Genomic DNA, 22388 nt, shown 5'->3' on the forward strand with positions numbered 1-22388 from the left:
CATTACCTGGGGCACCAGCTGGGGCCTGGGCACACCCAGGAGGTCACACAGACGGTTGCGCTGCTCTCTCACGACTGCAAGCTCCGCGTCCCTGTGAGGAGAGGGAGCCACGAATCTCTCAAGTGCCCACCTTAGAACCTCAGGTGTGCAGAGGCCCCACGTCAGCTTCCACGGCAGCAATCGGGGAAAGGAGACCTCACCCCAGACATCTGCAGCCAGGCTGAGGGCATAAAAACCACCACAGGAGCCCGTTCTCCAACAGGGCCTCAGGCCCGAACCCTCCCAGAATCGCAGGACGGTTCCGGAGCCCGTTCTCCAACAGGGCCTCAGGCCCCAGAATCGCAGGACGGTTCCTTCCCAACAAGGGTCGCCCCTCGGGGAGGACCACGCCCACGCCCAGTGCAGGGGCTGCAGGAGGACAGACCAAGTGAGGCCAAGGAAGAGCTGACAAGGATTTTCGAAGTTTTAACTCAGCTGTTTATGCCAAATAAAAATTCTAGCAATGCCAATGCTGTGGAGATGTCTGGGGCATGTGTTTCATTTGTAATTTAAAAGATTCTCTTTAACTTCTAAGGATTTTTTTTTTTAACAGAAAGGGGATTAAACTATAGGAGAAGCCCCCAGACCCACCCTGCTAGTTCCTCCCTCCCTGACGTGAGGAAAGGAGGCTACCCCGGCCCAGCCTTGCTGGAGGAGGCCTCAGCCCGCTCGGGACACCTGGCTTCTTCACTGTCCTAGAGCCAATTATTTTAGAATCTGATCCAGAATGCACCTTGGTGTTCTAAAAACATCATTTTAAAAATGTCTCCAGAGCAGTAGTTAAGACGGCCAATCTCTCAATGGATGTTGAGAAGACAGCCCAGCTGCTCCTGGTTCCTCTCCTGGGACCACGTGTTTGTTTAGGAGCAGAGACGCTCACTCCTCCCCAAACCAGAAAACCAGGGAAGCCCTGGAGAGGCCACCTCTGTCCTCCGAGGCCACAGCAGCTGCCCGGCGCCCGAGCTCTGTGGGAACCCAGCCCTGTCGGAAGGTCACTGTTCCAAGGACACACCTCGGGAACGTCACCTACGTCCTTGCTGACTTCAACAGGTGGCACGGACCCCACAGACCTGTAGCAACGCACCGAGATCAGCACGGAGGCCCTCACAGTCGGCGCTCTAAACAGAGCAGCACCTGGGACTCCACCACCCCGGGTGCGCCACGGGGACGCCCACACAGCCTCTGGGTGCTTCAGTCCTGATCTCCAACACGGGGTGACGAGACTGCTCCCCTTTTATAGGTGAGTGTGCAAGTGAGCATGTGTGTGAGCCAGCGTGGGTGCACATGCCCCCGTGTGTAAGGCACCATCACTGCTGCTCCCAGGACCACACCGGTTGGCCCAGGACACCTAAGCCTGCACCTTCCCCACTCTGCTCTCTCATTCAGACCCTCCTACCCCGCAACTCAACAGACACATCTTTCAAAACTGCCATTCTAATCCACCCACGGTAAAGAAACCAGCCCACGTTGTAAAGAAACTGTGCCTGCCACAGTAAACGTGGAGAGTGGCGCTGTGGCCTCCTGAGGGTCTCCCGGCCCCGGGGAAGGGGGTGGACATCAGAGCAGAGGCGTGGGGAGAGCTTTTCTTGTTTCCGCCTGTGCCTCTTCATTTCCTACAGGTGCTCACGCGGCCTGTTCTGAGAAAACTGAAGAGAGGCCCAAGAGGCCCTCCCTGGGGGACGCCTGGGGCAGCAGTTCCCGCCAGGCCTTCAGTGCCCTCGGCTCAGGGCCACCAGACACAGCCTTGTGGTGGCACAGGTGGCCGTCCCCCTGGTGGGATGGATGGCTTTGCTGTGTTTCTGACACCCGACAGTATTCGGAGACAGGGTGGTTGAGGTTTCGGCTACAGCACCACTGCTGCCTCATAAAATCCAAGCAGAGGCTGTCGAGACCTGGGAGCCCTCTTTCCTCCTATCAGAGGGTTTTGGGAGAGACGAGTAGTCATGGTGGATGGCTTTGCTGTGTTTCTGACACCCGGGGGACGGCGCTACAGCACCACGGCCTCATAAAATCCAAGCAGGCCGTGGGAGCCCTCTTTCCTCCTATCAGAGGGTTTTGGGAGAGACGAGTAGTCATGGTGGGGAAGGGGGCGGCGCCAGGCCCGGGTGGCCGTGAGCCCTCTTTCCTCCTATCAGAGGGTTTTGGGAGAGACGAGTAGACGTGGTGGGGAAGGGGGCGGCGCCAGGCCCAGGTGGCCGTGCAGGAAGGGCCTTCACTCACCATGCAGTGTCGCTGAGCACAGTCACCACCTCGTCCAGCACGTCCGCGCCCACGACGTCACTGTAGGTGAGCAACGTCTCGTACACCTGGCTGGCCGTGCTCTTCCGGATCTGGGACAGGGACGCAGTGCATTGGTGGGAGGGAAGCACCACTGCCCCACCCCGAAGAGACGACAGGACCAGGTCAGGGAGCCCCGTCAGTGGAAGGCGTCAGGAGGAGGGCTCTGACCCTGCCTCCCATCCCAGCCACAGCAGGAGGCGCCTTCCACGCCCATTAACCACCTCCTCCCTCCACAGACACACAGCTGCAGGCTCCCAGCAGTGAAGATCACATCATTCTTGTTTAAATGCTCTGTTAACCAACGTGCTCCCTCTCCAGAGAAGCAAGCTCGCCTGCTTTTTTTCCATCAGGGAAGCAATCACACCTGCTCTCTTTGCTAGCGGTGCCCTGGTCATCACGTCTCACTGAGCTGGTGGTCAGAGCCCCGGGCCCACCCCTGGAGGTGCTGAGTCAGCAGGACAGGGCCCAGGAACCGCATGCTGAAGCCCCAGAGGTGCTGAGGGTCCAGCACCCGCTCGAGAACCGCTGTGTAACGCGAAGTTACTTTTGCCTTTTAGGAAAATGTCACCTTCGGATCATCTGAGGTTTTTTGGCAGCCAGGAGAAAAGAAATCCTAGAAGTCTAACAGCTGGGAGTGCTGGGGATGAAGGGCACTGCCCCAGGTGTGCTTGAACCACTTCAGCCTGGATCCTTCTGGAAGCTCCTGAGCCAGTTCCCACGGCCAGGTCACCCCTCGATTTGTGTCCATAGAAATGCCAGCCGGACACCCCATCCTTGAAGCCAGAGTGACGTCCGAGCCCCTTGACGGCTGCGCGCCTGGGATGCACCATCACCCAGGCGTGTTAGAGGGGGCTCGGCTGGAAAGCACACCAGCGCAACAGTGCCTTCCAAGGCCTCTGTGTCACCAAGGGGCTTGAGTCCACACAGCAAACACACATGAACGGGGGAGGCACTCACCAGCGGGAAGCGGTGGCAGAGGAGCAGACACAGCTGCAGGAGGGCGCTCCTCCTCACGTTGCCGGGGAACTGCACCATCTCGCAGAACCTGCCGAGAGCAGCACACCACACCGGCCGGGTGAGCCCCGCCCCCACGCAGGCCGACCCCAGGAAGCCCCCGACCCCAAGACCCACACAGAGACCGGGGGAGAGCAGATCCGAGAGCACAGTGCGGACCTGGAGCCCTGAGCCAGAGGTGTGTCTGTGTGCACATGGGCACTGTGCCTGTACAGGCGTGAGTGTCACACCGGGAGAGCCCACTGTGGGAAGTGAGGACGCCTCAGAGGATCTCCTGCAGGGCTGCTCACCCTGCCACGAGGACCCCCGCCTCAAAGAGCCACAGAGCAGCCAAGGTGCCTATCGCTGGCTGGCGCACCTGCCCAGTGTCCACCTGAGCACCGCAGAGCAAGGCACTCGACAGCGACCCCCTGGGCACACAGAATCGGGGAGGCAGCCCCTGACCACATACCTCCTTTGTGGGGCCTCCCCTCCCCCCAGGGCAGAGCCTGAGGGCAGCAGGGGCGGAGCTCGCCTGTTCCCGCACCAGCACCTGGGCTGCCTCGCCTCCCACTGCAACGGCTTTGGACATTGGAACGCACAATCCTAGCTTAGCTCGAGGGGTAACACTAACTGCTCCTCTCCCGCCTGGAGCCCTCGGCCAAGGGAGGCTGCGTCCTGCCGTTGTGTCTAAGGCCAGCAGCACTTGAAACTCACACGGGGATGGCTGACAGCAGTTTCTGGACGTCTTTGGAATTCTTGATTTCCTTCTTACAAAGCGCAAGCAACTTCACAGCAAAGGGGTGGCTGGAAGAACAACACACTCTTTAGAGATGAGCTTTCACAGGCAGCCCCGGGACGCACACTTTTTCTGTCTCGAAGGTCAACTCTGTCCTCCCAGTGCTCAGTCCAAGAAGCCTGCAGCCCTGTGGGCCCCTCTGCCGGCAAGTCCGCTGGTCCCCATCCCGGTACCTCCACAGGCCGGCCTGGTCCCTAGCTGCCGTGCCACCACCTGGCCGGCCTCTGCTCTCTCTCACCTGTGGTGCAGCAGCCCCCACGGGGCCCCCACCTCCCTTCCCAGGCCCCAGGGTCCGTCCCCAACACAGCAGCAGCCAGGATGCCCATGCTCCTCCACCGTCCTCTCCAGAGGCTGCCTGGCCTGGCTGCTGCAGAGCCAGGGGAATTTGCCGACACACAGAGGACACACAAGGCTGTGCAGTGTTGTTTTGAGCCTTCAGTGGCAGCAGGGACAAGGGTTGAGGCTTGGTGCTGACAAAGACGCAGCCCTGATGAGCAGCTCTGAGAGGGCCCCCAGAAGGCCACTCCAGGGAGGAGAGGGAGAAGACACGCGCCTGCCTCTCAGTGGGGATGCAGCCAAGTTCCAGCCACCCGACAGGCCAGGAAACCCTCACTGCTGACCGTAGGTCAAGGAGACCCCAGGCTGCTGCTACCCTCCCTTAGGTGCCCAGAAAAGGCAAACTAAGGTCCTGCCTGCCGAAACGCAGGCTTAGCCCAGGCCTTGGCTTGCTCTGAAGTGGAACCCCTCAAACGCAACGCCCAGAGAGTACACAATAGGAGACAAGTAAGAAGACAAAGAAACCAGCTCAGGCTGCAGCTCAGACACACCCAGCCAAACAGGCAGGGGAATAGTGTTCAAGAGGATGGACACCGGGCACGGAAGGGAAGGCCGCAGGGAACGGCCAGGAAGAAAGCGCGACAAGCAGATATGGAAACACGAGACAAAAAACCTGCACCTGAAAAGACCGAAAACTCCCAAATAAGAATTCCACAAATCACAGTTCAAAGTCGTCTAGAGACATCTTCAGAGAGAATCAGCAGCTGGCAGGCGGGCCAAAGGTAATGAAGCAAAGAGAGAGGAAAAGACGTGAAAATTGCAGAGGGGGTGACAAGGGAAACGCATGAGCGTGATAATGACAGAAAAGCCAGGGAAGGAGCAAACCTGAGCAGGAGGCGGGAAACCCAGGCCGTGTCCAGGGAGCACAGGCTGACTCAGGTGAGTCAAAAGCAACAACCGAAGCCAGGAGAAAGTGGGAAAATTTTTTAATGTGCTGAAACAAAACAGCTGCCTGAATTCTACACACCCTCTGAAAATAATCTGCACATAAAATGGGAAAGCTTCACCAGCAGCAGACCCCACTCGAGGAAATCCAAGGGAGTGTGGTCTAGGGAGAGGGAATGTGAACCTCAATGCGGGGGGAGGGGGGCGGGTCCCCAAATCAGTAAGTGATGAGAGGCAAAGAAAGCATAAAAACGTGGAAAATTCAAAATAACGCACATTACACAATACCACAATGAACAGGAAACTATGTACATCCAAGACAAAATATCCAACAATAGTAGCATAACTCAAGACGGAAGCACGCAGAACCAACATGTTCTAATATCCTTGCTGTTGTCCAATAAGGACAAAATGTTGAAAACTGGACTTCGCTAAGAATATGTGGTGTCATTTCTAATTTCCAGGGTAAGCGTTAACAGAACAGAAAAAAGAGTAAAATGTCCCAAAGAAATACATGAAAATAATGGAATGACAAAAGCAATTCTACTAATCCAACAAAAAGCACAGATGGGGGCAGGGAGGGGCGCTGGGAACGCAGCACAGGGAAAAGCCCTGTGAGTGGCAGACTGAGAACCAAGGGGATTATAAAGGTCATGAAGGACACAGGTAAAAGCTACAGGCTGAATTTTTACAAAACTATACTGTTCTATGAGAGATGTACAAAAACAAATACATGAAGATACTGAAAGTAAAAGAATGGAAAAAAGTATACAGTTCAAAGTCAAGCAAAGCAAGACAAAGAATGAGTGAAGCAAAAAGCATCCTAGAAATGAAGTGAGTGACAAGGGCAAGATTCAGCCCACAACCACGCTTCAAAATCTGAAAAGCCAAAACTGACAAAACCAGAGAGAAACACAAAGAGCTGTGTTCATAGAAGGACATGGCAGGAGGTATTTTCTCTACCATCCTATTTTGGGGAAAAAAAAAATTTTTTTTTTTTTGAAACAGAGTCTGGCTGTGTTGCCCAGGCTGGAGTGCAGTGGCTCACTCTCAGCTCACTGCAAACTTCACCTCCCAGGCCCAAGCCATCCTCCCACCTCAGCCTCCCAAGTAATTGGGAATACAGGCACCACCACACCCGGCTAATGTTTTTGTATTTTTTGTACAGATGGGGTTCCACCATGTTGGCCAGGCTGCTCCCAAACTCCTGAGCTCAAGTGATCCACCCGCCTTGGCCTCTCAAAGTGCTGGGATTACAGGCGTGAGCCACGGCACCCAGCCTTAATTTGAAATTTTTAAGCCGGAAAAATATATGTTAATATTTTAGGCCAAGCGCAGTGGCTCACGCCTATGGTCCCAGCACTTTGGGAGGCAGAGGCGGGCAGATCACCTCAGGTCAGGAGTTCGAGACCAGCCTGACCAACATGCTGTAACCCCATCTCTACTAAAAATACAAAATTACCTGGGAGTGGCAGCGCATGCCTGTAATCCCAGCTACTAGGGAGGCTGAGACAGAAGAATCACGTGAACCCAGGAGGTGGAGGTTGTGGTGAGCTGAGATCGTGCCAATTCACTCCAGCCTGGGCGACAACAGCAAAACTGTCTCAAAAAAAAAAATTTTTTTAATGGAATATTTAGCATTATATTAAAGGATAATACACCACAACCGAGCTGGGTGCACCTGTGAACAGGGAGGTTGTTCCAACAGCAGGTATAAGGTCAGTGATGCCCACGAACAAACTAAAAGGGGAAGCCCTGTGATGCTGTCAGATTAAAACACATGTGCAGCGTCCAGCAAAGATGGAGCAACAGAGACCAGATCCGTCTCCCGCCTGAAGGTTAAGGCAGAGCCAAGTCCAGCAGGTGGCAGGCTCCAGCGGGAAGCCCATGGTGAGAAGCGGGGAACCCCAAGTCTGCAGAGCTCGTTCAGGTTCTCAGCACCAGAGGGGGCTTCCTGGGGGCCCTTGAGGACTCACCTGGGCCTGGGTCAGCCAGTGCCTGAGTACGAGGACGCTGCCCAAGGCTGGGGAGGAATCACCCAAAAGATGACCAGAAGCCCCGGCACTGCCCCAGCAGCGGTGGGAAGGGAAGCGCCAGGGAGCAGAGACCTTAAAGAGGCAGAAAAACCCGGAGACCAGAGCGGCTCTGGGTCCACCTGACAGCTTAAGAACAGCGCCCAAGCCGGGCGCAGTGGCTCACGCCTGTAATCCCAGCACTTTGGGAAGCTGAGGTGGGCAGGTCACTTGAGGTCAGGAGTTTGAGACCAGCCTGACCAATATGGTGAAACCTTGTCTCTACTAAAAATACAAAAAATTAGCCAGGCGTGGTGGTGCACACCTGTAATCCCAGCTACTCAGGAGGCTGGGAGAGAACTGCTTGAACCCGGGAGGAGGTCGTGGTGAGCTGAAATTGAGCCACTGCACTCCAGCCTGGGCAACAGAGCAAGACTCCATCTCAAACAAACAAAAGTGCCCCCCAAAAAAGACCACACTGTCTCCAGATGACCCAGTGCACCCCAGATACAAATCTATCCAGGTCAGGGGCAGTGGCTCACACCCGTAATCCCAGCACTCTAGGAGGCCAAGGCAGCAAGACCAGCCTGGGAAACACGGTGAAACCCCGTCTCTTCTACAAACACAAACACTAGCTGTACATCAGACTATAGCGCATGCCTGTAGTCCCAGATCCTTGGGAGGCTGAGGTAGAGGCTGCAGTGAGCTGTGATAGACCCTGTCTCAAAAATAAATAAATAAAACACTGGCCCAACACGGTAAAATTCAATGAAGCAAGAAAACACGGCAACAACGAGATGACCACTCAGGGCCGACAACCCAGCTGAGGCCGGCCGGGGACATCCGCAGGGCACAGAAGCAAGGAGCTCCCATCTCCTGTGCACGTCCTTGCCGGGTCACCAGCCTCTGCCCTCTGCCCTGCGAGTCTCATCCCCGTACAGCGCGGGGCCCCCGCCTCAGCCCCACATGGGGTCGACTGCACTTACAGTCATAATATGTCCTTATGTGACTCATTATTCCGTGTTATTCTGAGGGTCAGTTGTTAGGATGGTATTTACAGTCATGATAACTGACCCTGAACACGCTGCAAGATCATTTCCTGGAATTCTGATCTCTGTGTCTGATTACTTTTTCTTTCATACGTGAGCTACTTAGGCTTAATCAGAAAGGAAGTCATGAAAAGCAGAGCCTCACTCCTCCTCCGTGGTGAAGATGTCGAAACAGCCGTGGGTGAGCACGTGGTCCAGAGTCTTCAGCAGCGGCAGGGACACCCTGAGGGGAGAAGGAGCTGTGAGACCCTGGACACCAGCAACAAGGACACCCATCCCCGACTGGCTGAGAGTCAGTACGATCCCAGTGGAAACCCTGGCACCACTGTGGAAACCAAAAAGCCCCCTTTATAATGTATGTGGAAACGCAAATCTTCAGGAAAAGATAAAACAACTGTGGCAGGAAGGAACAAGGCTGGAGGCTGACACTGAACTTCGAAGACGATGGTAAAGCGGAAGGGATGGAAAGAGCACAGCCCTGGTGCAAAGCGAAGCAAATATGTCAGGCACAGAAGGCTCCAAAGTAAACCCACAGTTTCTTACAAAGCTGCAACGGCAACACAGCGGAGAGGGAGCCCTCCCGGCAATGAGGTGAGCACTGCTGGGCGTCAAGGTCCTGTGCCGACGCCATACCACGTATGAAACCTCACTCAGGACACACCCCAGGTGTAAATACACAACCCAAAACTATAAAACTTCTAGGACAAAACAGAAAATCTCGGTGACCACGGATTAGGCAAGCTTGTCTCTCATACACCAGAAAAATCTGTGCCTCAGAGGACAAGGGAAGATGCTGGGGCATGAGGAAAGTGTAAGCCCCCACTCGGTGCGTGAAGGGACAGGCAGGGAGAAAACATCCTCAAGTCACATGTGTGACGAGGGAGGATCAGACCACAACAGTCCAGGAAGAACAGAAAAAAATGAAGACCCTTCTCCAAAGAGGATATAAAGCAGCAAGGCGCCAGAGAGAGCAACCTCAGACAGCAGCAGCAGCAGGAAGGCATGACACATGGGCGCTCCGGAAACCCTCCAGCAGCTTTCCAAAGCTAGACATTCGCCTCCGTGTGGGCCAGCCTGCAGCACCTCGGTAGTTACCCCACAGAAAAGGAGCCTGGGGAGGTTCCCTCTGGGCGACAGGAGCCTCAGGAGAACTTTAGCACAGGCCAACGGACGCAGGAGAGCTGGGCTCCGCAGCCCACGGCGAGGGAGGCCCTGCGGTGCACACCTCCCCACAGGCGTGCACACACTGCCCACAGCTCTCCCAGCAATAGCCCCAAGGGAGAAACCCACCAAAATGCCCACAGACAGACGCACTGTGGTGCCTCCACCAATGGACACGACTCGTCAGCAAGCAGGAATAAGCGACCGGCACACGGCTCAGACGCCTGAGGGGGCCACATGCTGAGGCTATGGTGACGCAGGTCGGGCGCACAGACTCGAAGGGCCAGGAGGAGACCCTGGGCTGGAGCCCTCCATCGTGAATGGGGACGGTTTCAAGGGTGGACACCTGTCAAAACTGACTGAACTGCCCCCTTTATGTGCAGCTGATTATAGTCATAACGAGAGAAGAAAACACGGCTGGGCCGAGTTCCTGTTTGCTGAGAGCGACATCTGTGCTCTCACGGGAGAGGCGGCCGAGGCCCCGCCCGAGGGGACACCAGGCCCATGTCCTCGTCCTCACACACGCCGGGAACAGCCCTTCCAGGGGATGTTCCCAATTCTGAGGTCAAGACCTCCAAGTAAAGGCGGAAGCCTCCAGAAAGCAGCCATGTTTCTCACTTGACATTCCATCCTCAGGAACGCAACGCTCTCACGCTGGGTGGCTGTGTCCGCAAGCACGTCCCCGGGAGCACCGAGCCGGAGGAGCACCGAGCCGGGGGAGCACCGAGCCGGAGGAGCACTGAGCCGGAGGAGCTCGCCACAACGCCTTCCTACACACAGGGACCACCTTCTACTCATATTACCTTTACATCCAGCGTACACAAAACGGCCATTTCCCTGCCTGATGTGCAGACTGGAAGAGGAGGTGCAGGGCCTGAGGCTTGACCGCCCAGAGAACCATGTGCTGCAGGCACATCCTCCTCGCTGAGCCACCAACGGGTAAAGCATGTGTGTCGCTTCTCCCTTCAGACCCCAGACAGACCCTGCAAGACCCCGGGGATCTAGGGAACGTGGTGAGAGGCACCAGCACCACTCACACCTCTGAGGCCGCCAGAGACACCACTCGCCTGTCATTCAGAAGGTTGTCCTCGAAGATCTGCAGAAGGGTCCTGCTGAAGCTGCCCAGGGCCTGTGGGTCACTCTGAACGCCCCTCATGTACTCGAAGAGGCTCTGGGTGGAGTGCCGGACCTGCAACACGGAGACGCCTCAGAAGGGAGCGGGACCCCCAGCCCGCCACCCCTCAGGCTTGGCTGCAGCCGGCCAAGCATCTGCTAAAGCGGAGAACTGCTCTGAGCTGCGGAGACGTGAGGGCCTGGCCCACAGCGGCTGGTGTGGACACCAGCACGGAGGCACGCACGGCGCAGACACCCAAAGCAGACGCACAGCTCTCGGCAGCGGCGGCACAGCTGAGGCCTCACTTAGGACGTGAAGGGGCGCACGTGACGAAAGCCTGCAGCCGCTCACGTTGGGTTTCGCTCACGTTCCCACTGAAGCGGGATCTGATAATCCCCGCAAGTCCCCTGCGTGCAACGTGTCTCGGGGCCCGGCTCGCGTGGCCTGGGCCTCCCCGCACGTGTCCGCGTGGTGCAGAGGGCACCTCATGTCCTGCTATGTGTTTTCGAGGACGCAGCAGCTGTCACAGGGTTGCCACACGAAGCAGGTCATGACCCAAGGTGCAGGGGCCACGAGTGACAAGATGCAGAGAGGCCTTCCAGTTCCCCAGCTCAGCCACGACAGGCTCTGGAGACCCTCCCCACGGAATGGGAAGCTGCGCCTGGAGCCCTGGAAGTGGAGGGCGGAGCCCAGGTATCCACACGCAGGCATCAGACACAGGTCCTGGAGGGCTGAACCCCGAGGGGACACTTGGAGCTCCAGGGATGCGGCCGCGGGAGGAGAGCGGAGCTGGCCCACTTCAAAGTCTGCTGCTGACCCCCACTCAACGTGCTGTTCCACCTTTATCAGATTCGACCATCCCACAGGCCCTAAGCCTCCTGGGTCATGAGGAAGCCGCTGGGCCCCTGACCCCCAGACCAAATACGCCAGAGAGAGAAAGCACTGGAAGAAAAGGCCCAGCTCCACATACACTCCCAAGAAGCAAGGAAGCGCCAAGTGCCCCTGGAGCCACCACCTCCCACCCCCGCCAGCGTGACGCCTCCTCACCGTCGACTCCGTCAAGCCACCCAGCGACACGACAAGCCCCAGCAGGACGGGGTAGCGGTAGGTGGGCAGCCCGAGGAGCTGGGTGATGCGTGAGAAGGCCTGGGAAGGTGCATTCCAATTCACGGAGGCCACGTCGGACCTGCAAGAGAGTGAGTGGGACGAGGCCGGGCGGCCCATGATCTTGCCACGGCTGCGGGGCCAGTGTGGGCGGCCTACGCCCCGACGGTACCTGGGAAACAGCTTTTCCAGTTCTCCCCGGTGCGGCACGTGGGGGATGGGAGGGCTGTCAAAGTGCAGGAGCGTCAGGAACACGCTGATGGCGTGAGCACGGAAACGGTCGATCTTCTCACTGGCCTGCTGGGCCACACAGCACATGATGCGCTCACAGCTGCAAACCAAGAGCAAGAGGTAAACCGAGGGCGGGCGGTAAACCGAGCGCGGGCAGTAAACCAAGGGCGGGTGGCAAACCGAGCGCGGGCGCAAACCGAGCGCAGGCAGTCTGAGCCATGAGTCCAGCTCAAGCACCACGAGGATATACGGGCTCCTCGGGACTTGGCAGCTGACACCAGGACACTGGCTTGGAAGGACCACACCCCATTACCTTCACATCCCAGGAGCCCGACCCTACAGGTGCACAGCAAATACATGCTACGTACATGTGACACACATGCCAATGAGTTCTTAGGGTTGAAGCGGGGACAACAAATATGATTACAGAAGCAGGTGGAGAAGAGTGTGGGGGACGGAGAGGCCGGGGATGGAGACAGAGAAGCTGGGGCTGGCGAAGAGATGGGGGGAGGGAAGGAGAAAGAGGTGAGAACTAAGGAAATCAGGCTCCGGGATCCCCACAACCGAGTGCCCCCGACAGAGACCCACAAGGGCAGGGCCTGGGACCCCCATGACTCAGTGCCCCTGACAGACCGACAGCAAGTGCAGGGCCTGGGGGTCCCCACAACCTAGTACCCCCGACAGAGACCCACAGCAAGGGCAGGCCCCAATGGCAGCCTCAGGTGCAGGGAACTGAGTGATGGCTCAGTTGGTCCTGGCAGGAGCAGACCCCCAGGTTCAGGGTCCTAAGCTGAGCAGTCCTCACCTCCAGCCCGGCCCTAACCTGGGAAGCTGGTTGTCATCAAACTGGTCAGAGCACTGGGGGAGGCCCAGGCTGGGTAACAGAGCCTTGTCCTGGGGGCACTGGGCAGAGGAGGAGGGGCCCCAGCTCAAGCCATGGCTACAAGGGCAGGAGGAGGGGCCTGCACAAACCTGAGGTCACGGACCAGAGAGGCTCTCTGGGAGGAAGATGTGTGCCCAGCAATGCAAATGCCACTGAGCACCAGGACTGCCCGCCCCACCAGCCTCCTCAAGCTTGGGGCTGCCCTCTAGGATGCAGAAGAGCTGCGACGTGACACTCACATGTGGGCCTCGATCAGCTCAGGCTGGCTCCGAGCCAGCAGAAGTGTCACATCCATCAGACCGGTCATGGCGGCCTTGCGGACCCTGATGGGACAAGGAGAGGCAGAGACACCCAGCTTGAGAGGGAGTTCCCAACCCCGGTTCTACAACCACGCTGGCAGGCTGTGCGAATTCAACACCAGTGACTAACCCCACACAGAGCGCAGGCACGCTGCCAGGGAGAAAAGTCACAGGGTCTGCAGAGGTTCCCTGCGTGCTACAGGAACGTGTGCAGGGAAGGGAGACCCACAGCCGCATATAGGGGCCCCGAGGCATCCTGCACACACAGGAGTTTCGGGGATTATCAATCCCATTTCAGCGAGAAATGTTGGCAAAACCCAATGTAAGCAGCCGACAGCCTTTCACTGAAGACGCGTCCTTCCTCACACCCAGTCAATGAGGATGACGCAGGCCCAACACCTAAGGACAGGCTGGACAAGCACCTGCAAAGCCCCGCCACGCAGGCTCACCCGGGAGCAGAGAACAGGTCGTCTTCCCAAGAGCCTTTAAAACGCAAAATACAGCACTCTACAAAGATTTCTCCCTGCAGAAAAGCCTGGGGCCTCCGAGTTTCCATGGAACAGACGGGCTTCTTCGAGGAAGTGCTCCCCCCTGCTGCGCACATACCAGGCACCCACGTCCCCCCTGCTGCGCACGTACCAGCCGCCCACGTCCCCCCTGCTGCACACGTACCAGCCGCCCACGTCCCCCTTGCTGCGCACGTACCAGCCGCCCGCGTCCCCCCTGCTGCGCACGTACCAGCCGCCCACGTCCCCCCTGCTGTCCGTGGTGTAGTCGTTCATGCAGCCCAGCAGTGCAGAATAAATCTGGGAAACGTTCTCTCTGCACACAGCTTCGTCTGGGGCTCCTGGTTTCACACCAACAGTCTGGCAAATCCTAAAATTTAAAACGTCTGAGCTAACAGACAAACATCTGTGAGCCTCGCCTTCCACGCCACAGAGGTCTGATGTGTGTTCCCGATCCCGAGAAGACACACTCACAACAGTCTAGGACCCTCGGGTACATCAGAAATCCAGAGCTCCTTCCACACGTACGGAACGTGGGACGTGCTTCCCCAAGGTCACGCTCTGCCGTCTCTCTTGTTGAAAGGTGGACGGGGACACCCCCTACGGCGGGTCCCTCCCACTTCCCACCCTGACTAGAGGGGACGGATGCTGGCATAGGAAAGAAGGGGGCGTGCATGACCCCCACGGGGCTGCTCCTCTTGTGTGCCTGCAGGGAGGAGAGGGCATATGGCATGGCCCCAGGTGCGTGTCTGTCAACGAGGGTGGAGATCATTCCAAACACTGGCTGGCAGGGTCACCTCCTCTTTGCCAACCTTGGGCCAGGACACATTCCCCAATTCTCAAAGGGGCCCAGTGTTGCTAAAGATGTTTAACATTCACTATGACTATGACAGCAAGAGACTGAACGAGCCTCCAGGACCTGGGACTGGCGATCCTCTGGAAGAGAGGAAACCTAGGAAGTGAAGAATCATAAATCCTGCCTCTGAGCAAAAACATCCTCCTTAGCGTTCATTTCTTGGCCTTTCAGACTTACGACTTTAGGGAGGAACTGCTGGGACTCACCTAGCAATGGCCTTCAAGCCATCTCTCCTCGACTCAGGGAAATTTACGTCCTCAGGAGAAGTGTGGGTAACTGCTCTTAAACCTGCGAGAACCTGGAAAGCAATAAAGAATCATGGAAGAACCATAGGCTGTAACGAAGTGCACTCTAGGGAGGTGGTGATGTCGGCCCGGAGCCACAGACCCCGCACCATGTGACAGGCCACTCCTGGCACCACCTTCCTCGAGGGGCCACCCATGGCCCCCGGTGGAGCCCAGGAAGGACACCCAGAGAGGGGTCACCTCCAGCCTCTCCACAGTCAGCCCCCACCCCAGGGCGTCACTGGCGGTCTGGCCGCACCCTACCTGAGGTCCCCCTTTTGTCCTATGCTGAGACCTGGGGTATGGGACAAAGGAAGCAGCTGGGTCTCAACAGCCTCATCTGTCATGTCTCCAAGTGATCCCGTTTCACAGTTATCTGTGTTTCAACTGTGTGAGAGAGCAGGTCGCCGAGGCCAGCGTGGGGCTGACCTGTGGGAGGACGTGGAGCCGCTGGTGCCCCCGCCTGGATGCGCGGCTGCAGCCACAACAGGACCCAGCTCCACAAACGCACAAACGCAACTGTGTTCTCCTCACTCTCAGCAGCTGCTTCTACAAACAACACCTTCTCCTCCCTCCCAGAATTCAGCTTTTCAAAGTCTGTCCTCTGACAGGAAAGGGTTTGCCAGGGCCCTGAGGGGCCACAGACCTTGGGTGCCCTCTGCCCCCTTTCTCCTGGCCACAGGTGCCGACTTCCAGAAATCCCCTCCCAGCTACAAGCACTGAGTGGGTTTACTAATGGCTGGGCCTACCTCATGCCCCAACACACAAGGCTTCCACACCCTCGCCCCAGGCCCCGTCCACTGCTCCCACACCCTCGCCCCAGGCTCCTTCCGGGACTCCCACACCCTCGCCCCAGGCCCCGTCCGCTGTGCGTAGCCAGTCTCACCTGCTGGAGCCGGCCTTTCAGAAGGAAGCCTGGAAGGGCACCCAAGGCCGACGAGAAGCCACAGCGAGTCATTTCCTCGGGGCTCCGAAGCTCGGCCAGGTACTGCGTGATCAGCTTCTCTGAAAGGAAGTGACGAGTGTGAAGAGAGGCCTCTGCTGCCCATCGTGTACACTCACACCCGACGTGTGCCCCAAAACAGGAGCGAAGCCACGGTCAACAAAGGTTCCCAAAGCAGACACATTTCCAAAGTGGCCCCACCTCAAAATAGGGATCAAAAAGAGAATTTTTTTTTTTTTTTGAGACAGAGTCTCATTCTGTCACCCAGGCTGGAGTGCAGTGGTGCAATCTTAGCTCACTGCAGCCTCAAACTCACACTCAGCCTCCCAAGTAGCTGGGGTGACAGGCGTGTGCCACCATGCCAAGCTAATGCATGATTTTTATATACATGATTTTTATATACAGATACATGATGTGCGATAAATGAGCCTGAACTTCAGCATGGGGGCGCAGGACGTACAGTGACGCGGCAGGAGTGACGCGGCAGGACGGCCACGCACAGGACAGGGTGCGCAGGGTGTACAGTGAGGCGGCCACGCACGGGACAGGGGGCGCAGGACGCACAGTGAGGCGGCCACGCACGGGACAGGGGGCGCAGGACGTACAGTGAGACGGCCACGCACGGGACAGGGTGCGCAGGGTGTACAGTGAGGCGGCCACGCACGGGACAGGGGGCGCAGGACGTACAGTGAGGCGGCCACGCACGGGACAGGGGGCACGGGACGCACAGTGAGGCGGCCACGCACGGGACAGGGGGCGCAGGACGCACAGTGAGGCAGCAGGGCAGCCATGCATGGGACACAGTAAAGCCAGCCTTATGCTACTTTCACAAAGAAGGAAAAAACAGCAAAATATATTAACAAGTGAAGAACACACACCAGAAAAATGTCACAGTGTGCACAAAAATTCTAAAAACACTGGCCGGGCACAGAGGCTCACGCCTGTAATCCCAGATCTTTGGGAGGCTGAGGCGGGTGGATCACCTGAGGTCAGGAGTTCGATTCCAGCCTGACCAACATGGAGAAACCCCTGTCTCTACTAAAAATACAAAAAATTAGCCGGGCGTGATGGTGGGCACCTGTAATCCCAGCTACTCGGGAGACTGAGGCAGGAGAATTGCTTGAACCTGGGAGGCGGGGACTGCAGTGAGCCACGCCACTCCAGCCTGGGTGACAGAGCCAGACTGTCTGAAAGAATAAAATAAATAAATGTAATGTAAGAAAACACAACTGAAAGTGTGAGGAACACTGTGCTCCAGGACCAGCTGCCAGGGTGCCGTCAACAGAGGGCCCCCTGCAGAGCCGCTTACTCAGGGTGATGCAACACCCTGGGCCGCTGTGGGACCTGCCCAGAGGTCCTCGGCCGGGAACCTGAGACCCGAACAGTCCCGCTCCAGCCGTGATGGTGGTAGCTCTGCTCCCCTGCACAGCTGAGGCCTCCTCCGTGCCCAGACACTCCCCGAGCAGCTTCCTGCTGGAAGCCCCCGGAGCCTTCAAGGAAAGGGCCCCCACTCACCCTGAATTGCGGGATCTGCCTCCCCCGGTTCCTTCATGTAATATTCACTGCAGAGAGCGGCCAGGGCTGAGACTGCTGCATCCTAAAACAAAGGCAGCACGGTGAGCACACAGCAGCTCTGCTCGGAGAAGCCCCCGGCCAGGGACACGGTGGGTCACTCTCAGGTCGGAGAAGCCCCCGGCCAGGGACACAGCGGGTCACCCTGAGGTCAGAGAAGCACCTGACCAGGGACACGGTGGGTCACCCTGAGGTCAGAGTAGCCCGAGACCAGGGACACAGCGGGTCACTCTCAGGTCGGAGAAGCCCCCGGCCAGGGACACAGCAGGTCACCCTGAGGTCAGAGAAGCCCCCGGCCAGGGACACAGCAGGTCACCCTGAGGTCAGAGAAGCCCCCGGCCAGGGACACAGCGGGTCACCCTGAGGTCAGAGAAGCCCCCGGCCAGGGACACAGCGGGTCACCCTGAGGTCAGAGAAGCACCTGACCAGGGACACGGTGGGTCACCCTGAGGTCAGAGTAGCCCGAGACCAGGGACACAGCGGGTCACCCTGAGGTTCAGGCACAGCGATGACTTTAGAACCAAACCGAGAGAACCCCTAAGTCATGCTGCTCCTTTCCAGCACGGCTGCCCGCCAGCGTCTGTCAGACACATGCATCGCTTCACTACAACTAAGAAACTGAGCGGACAACCTGATTGTTCTTTCCACACTGCCTGTCTTCTAATATGGAGCAGTAATAAAATGGAGCATTTTTTTCTTTCCCGGAAACAGGTATGAAGGAAAAGGCATACATTGTGCACCCAGAGTAATGGGGCAGGGCCTCCAGGCTAACCCACATCAGCCTCAATTAGAGACACAGGGCTCCGGTGGGGGCACTGGGAACAGGAGTTGGGGCCGGACAGTAGGAGACCCTCGGGAACCCATCCCAAGGCCACCAGGAGCCATGGTGGGAGGGATGGCAATTGCTACAGAGCAGGAGCGTGCGGAGAGTCACCAGTCCCACCGCGTGTAGGGCTCAGTGCCAGTCTCCTCGAACCCCCACCTCTGCCACTTACGGAGGAGCCTTTCGTGACCACACAGCCAGCAAGTAGCAAACACTGAACCCACGTGTTCTTTCCACTGCTCCCCCAAAGCCCGGGAGCCGAGGCCAACAGAGCAGCCTTGGAGAGGCACTGGGCGCAGGGCGGGCGGGGCCGTGAGCAGAGAAGGTGCGTCTTCCACAGAGGGCTGCATTCCACAAGTCACCATCTGTGCCAATCCCAGGGGCAAAGTACACCAGCATCACGGCAGGCGTGAATTAATCATGGACTTTTGAAAGAAAATTTTGAGGCACTGATCATGATGCATTAAAATTCAATTAATAGAAGTGTACTTGGATCCTACAGAATGTTCAAGTTACTTAAGGAAAAAAAAATTAAGGAAATTGAAGACGCTAAGGAAAAAGAAATGCTAAGTACGGAGGAAGTCAGAGAATTACAAGACACCTTAATGTACTTCTGTTCTTCATCCTCAATATCAAAACCTAGTCAATGTTGGTAACCATGGTTTGTTTCTTTCTTTCTTTCTTTGAGACAGTCTTGCTCTGTCACCCAGGCTGGAGTGCAGTGGCATGATCTTGGCTCACTGCAACCTTTGCCTCCCAAGTTCAAGCAATTCTCCTGCCTCAGCCTCTTGAGTAGCTGGGACTACAGGCATGCGCCACCTCACCCCGCTAATTTTTGTATTTTTAGTAGAGATGCAGTTTCTTTTTTTTTTTTTTTTTTTTGAGACGGAGTCTCGCTCTGTCGCCCAGGCTGGAGTGCAGTGGCGCGATCTCGGCTCACTGCAAGCTCCGCCTCCTGGGTTTACGCCATTCTCCTGCCTCAGCCTCCTGAGTAGCTGGGACTACAGGCGCCCACAACCGCGCCCGGCTAATTTTTTGTATTTTTAGTAGAGACGGGGTTTCACTGTGGTCTCGATCTCCTGACCTTGTGATCCGCCCGCCTCGGCCTCCCAAAGTGCTGGGATTACAGGCGTGAGCCACCGCGCCCGGCCGAGATGCAGTTTCACCATGTTGGCCAGGCTGGCCTCAAACTCCTGACCTCGAGTGATCCACCCGCCTCTGCACCAGGCCCATGGTTTGTTATCTATGCAATGAGATCAGTGTTACAGCTCTGTGAGTCCAAAGTCCACCTGTATCCCCCAGGATGGGAGGGGAGGGCAGGTGGCTGGGGACGGGCACACACACACTGGCACCCACACAACATGACTAGGTCAATGCATGTGGACAGAGGTCCTGGGGTGCTGTTTTCTCATCTGCCCAGGAGCACCGTAAAGGGAGTTTCCAAACCTTGGATGCTAAGGACACGGAACTTAATGGAGCACAGCGACTATCGATGCAGAACAAGTGTCTCGAAGGTGACTATAATTAATACAGTCAGAAACAATAAAAAATTAAACATTTGGATTCCGATGGCTGTGTTGGATTTTCTGGTTATAAACCACGTTGACTCTACCATCCAGGATTCCAAATCGAACGCCCGCATTTGTCAGTTACCAGGCTAGCGCAGGAACGGCCTCGTGAGGCCCCGTCGCAGACACAAACACCATCCGTAACTAACACACAAACACCGCCACAGCCCCGCGCCGGGAACGACCGTGCTCACCATACCTTGATCTGCTGTCGGGAGTGACTTGAGATGAGATGGAGACATCCCAAAGTGTCATTTATCAGCCACTGCCAACCATCTGTCAAAGAAACAAGTTAGCGTACCCAGGCCAGAGTGGTGAGTTGAAATCAAAAACAGCAGCAAAAAATAGCTTCTATTAATACTAATCTTAAAGTCGACAGTAACCTTTGAGGTGAATCTGTGGAAAAGCAGAACTGAACATTCTCTATGTTGTGGTAAGTCTGAGGCCCCTTCCATGTGAAGGGAAAAGGCCGTCTCACGGCTGTTAAATTGTGTTAAGCTCTTAGTGGGGGAAACACCAGCATTCTGTAAACTTTTATATATCATATTTTGGGAAACTTTCATTCTTTTGTTACCCCTAATCTTTTCCTTCAAACGGTCTCCCCGGCTCCCACCAATATAAACCCAAACCTTTAACTCAATTAGATCCTGCAAAAGCAACAAATGTGAAGGCTATTCAATCCAAAAAAAAAAAAGTCCTAACTTCTGAGGCTGCTGAGACAGCCCCGGGACACGACAGCCCTGGGGACTCCCTTCACTGTGCTTTGGTGGCCCCGTGTGGGGGCTGCTGAGGGGCCGCAGGCACTCTGCCCGCAGGGTCCGTGGTGCCAGCAGCCAGCACTCTCCAGCTCCACGAGGGCCTGGGTCGCTGCATCTCCCGACTGTCTGCCTGGGAGAAGAACTGACACAGAGACCCAGGCACCGGGCATGGGAGCGAGGAGATGGGGGCACTGAGGTGGTGGCGGGGAAGGGCCCTCCTGTGTATGGTGAAGAGGGTGTAAGGCACCCATTATTCAAGCAGACTCTTGTAGCAACTTCAAGGCAACATATCCAATTAATAATGTCGTGAACCTTTAAGCTATAATCCTTTATCGCCCCCATCCTAACAGGTTCATTTTTACCTTTTAACTTGAAGTCATTCTGGAAGCAAATGCTATTAAAAACAAAAGCACTTACCAATTATGGTGTCACCTTGAAAGGGCATTTTGGAAAGTGACAACTTTTCTATTAAAACGCACACTGGGGGGGGAAAAAAAGGATAGACACAATGTTAGTTTTCCAAAAGCTCCTGCCACGGCGCCTTGCCCTGGCCGCATTCTGAGCTGTGTGTGGCCAGCTCCTGCCCCCCGCCCACCCAACCTACCCTGCTGCCAGAGCTGGAAACATCCCCGAGCCATTTCAGAACCACCATGAGAAGCCCAGAACCATTTCAGAACCACCATGAGAAGCCCAGAACCATTTCAGAACCACCATGAGAAGCCCAGAGCCCTTTCAGAACCACCATGAGAAGCCCAGAACGCCTTCTCCGCTGCGCAGCCTGAAGAAAGTGCCGCAGACCCGGCCACGCGGCCAGGCCCACACGCACTTCAGAGAAGCTGGGCCGGCCTGTCAGGGAGCTGCAGACGTCCCTGTAAGGAAGCTTCTGCTCTTGGACCTGTCACTCAGGACCCAAGCGACAGACAGCCATCACCCACACTGCTCCAGACCGCAGGCCATGCCTCACTTCCCCACATAGCTCGTCACTCACTCTCTCCATGACCAGAAACGTGACCCTGACCAGCCACCAAGGGGCCGGGACGCACGAGACAGAGACAACTGAACAGAATCAGCAGCTCCCACGGCCGCGCACTGCTCTGGCTCCCACCGTTTCTACCTGACAACGGAACCCGCTCACGGACGTCTCCTGCACGCTTTTTCATGGTATTTACTATTTCTCCTGAGGGACTAAACTCTCCTTCCATTTTTTGTCACGGTGAACAAGGAGGCCTGTCCGTGCTACAGACGCGGAGGCCGTCTGTCCACCTGGCCTGTCCTCCCTGCGCACACACTTCCCGTCGTCACAGATACTGCCACTCAGCAAACTGAACAGACCGGACAACTCCTGTTCCACCAGAGACCCTGCTCTGCGTCTTTCAGCACCAGGATTCTTCAGCGCCAGCCGCAGCCAACTGGAAAAGAGGAAAATGGTCCTCTCGACGTGAAGTAACCTGGCACTTCCCTGCCTGCGAGGTGAGGCCGGGCACCCTCACCGTCCGCGGCCGTGTGGGTCTGCTCCTCTCCTGCATGAAATGCCACACGTCTGCTCTGCCCCGTTTCCCACCGGACCCTCACCTCGTCACAGGCAATTTTACAAGTCGCTGTACACTAATTAACTTTTTACCTTTCGACTGTGGTCAGACATTTACTCCGAATCTCTGTTTTCCCTACCAACCTATCCATGGTCTGTTCTTCAGTATAAGGCCCAACAAAATTATCTCCTTGTGGAATTATTATTCCAAAATCTGTTAACTGGGGATTACATGCCAAGAGGGGAAACAAAAAGAAACAAAAAAAAAGCTAGAAAACCAGTTCTTACCACCGTTAGAAAACCCCTGCGAGGGCTTGCTGGGACCTGACATTCAGGGTCTGCTTTAAACTCGGGGGAAGGGAGGA

The 22388-nt window shown here is 56.5% G+C and overlaps 1 protein-coding gene and 1 long non-coding RNA gene across 6 annotated transcripts in view; one reads left to right on the forward strand and one right to left on the reverse strand.

Annotated features, from left to right (window-relative positions):
* The window catches only part of TBCD (tubulin folding cofactor D), a 188891-nt gene that overhangs the window by 1195 nt on the left and 165308 nt on the right, over positions 1–22388 (reverse strand). Inside the window, exons 24-38 of one of the 3 annotated variants that reach the window (XM_050763665.1) lie at positions 20913–20975; positions 19937–20013; positions 17290–17371; positions 15718–15836; positions 14754–14845; positions 13858–14061; positions 13126–13209; positions 11945–12103; positions 11716–11854; positions 10622–10743; positions 8539–8616; positions 4030–4119; positions 3277–3364; positions 2260–2369; positions 7–91 (exon numbers count right to left, since the gene is read on the reverse strand). In XM_050763665.1, coding sequence (XP_050619622.1) covers positions 7–91; positions 2260–2369; positions 3277–3364; positions 4030–4119; positions 8539–8616; positions 10622–10743; positions 11716–11854; positions 11945–12103; positions 13126–13209; positions 13858–14061; positions 14754–14845; positions 15718–15836; positions 17290–17371; positions 19937–20013; positions 20913–20975 — 1592 coding nt within the window. Of the gene's footprint in view, positions 1–6; positions 92–2259; positions 2370–3276; positions 3365–4029; positions 4120–6794; positions 6932–8538; positions 8617–10621; positions 10744–11715; positions 11855–11944; positions 12104–13125; positions 13210–13857; positions 14062–14753; positions 14846–15717; positions 15837–17289; positions 17372–19936; positions 20014–20912; positions 20976–22388 lie in introns of those variants that run through there. The other 2 variants (XM_050763666.1, XR_007720228.1) reach the window with 2 other exon arrangements.
* LOC126938965 (uncharacterized) lies at positions 17361–18613 on the forward strand. 3 transcript variants are annotated; one of them, XR_007720257.1, is made up of 4 exons: positions 17361–17453; positions 17497–17582; positions 17669–17711; positions 17841–18613. It is a non-coding gene; the product is annotated as an uncharacterized LOC126938965 (long non-coding RNA). The 3 variants fall into 3 exon arrangements; XR_007720258.1 differs by lacking the exon at positions 17669–17711 and adding an exon at positions 17712–17754; XR_007720256.1 differs by lacking the exon at positions 17669–17711 and having other exon boundaries at positions 17497–17625.

Source organism: Macaca thibetana, chromosome 16 (genome assembly GCF_024542745.1).
Source record: "Macaca thibetana thibetana isolate TM-01 chromosome 16, ASM2454274v1, whole genome shotgun sequence".
Lineage (NCBI taxonomy): Eukaryota > Metazoa > Chordata > Mammalia > Primates > Cercopithecidae > Macaca > Macaca thibetana.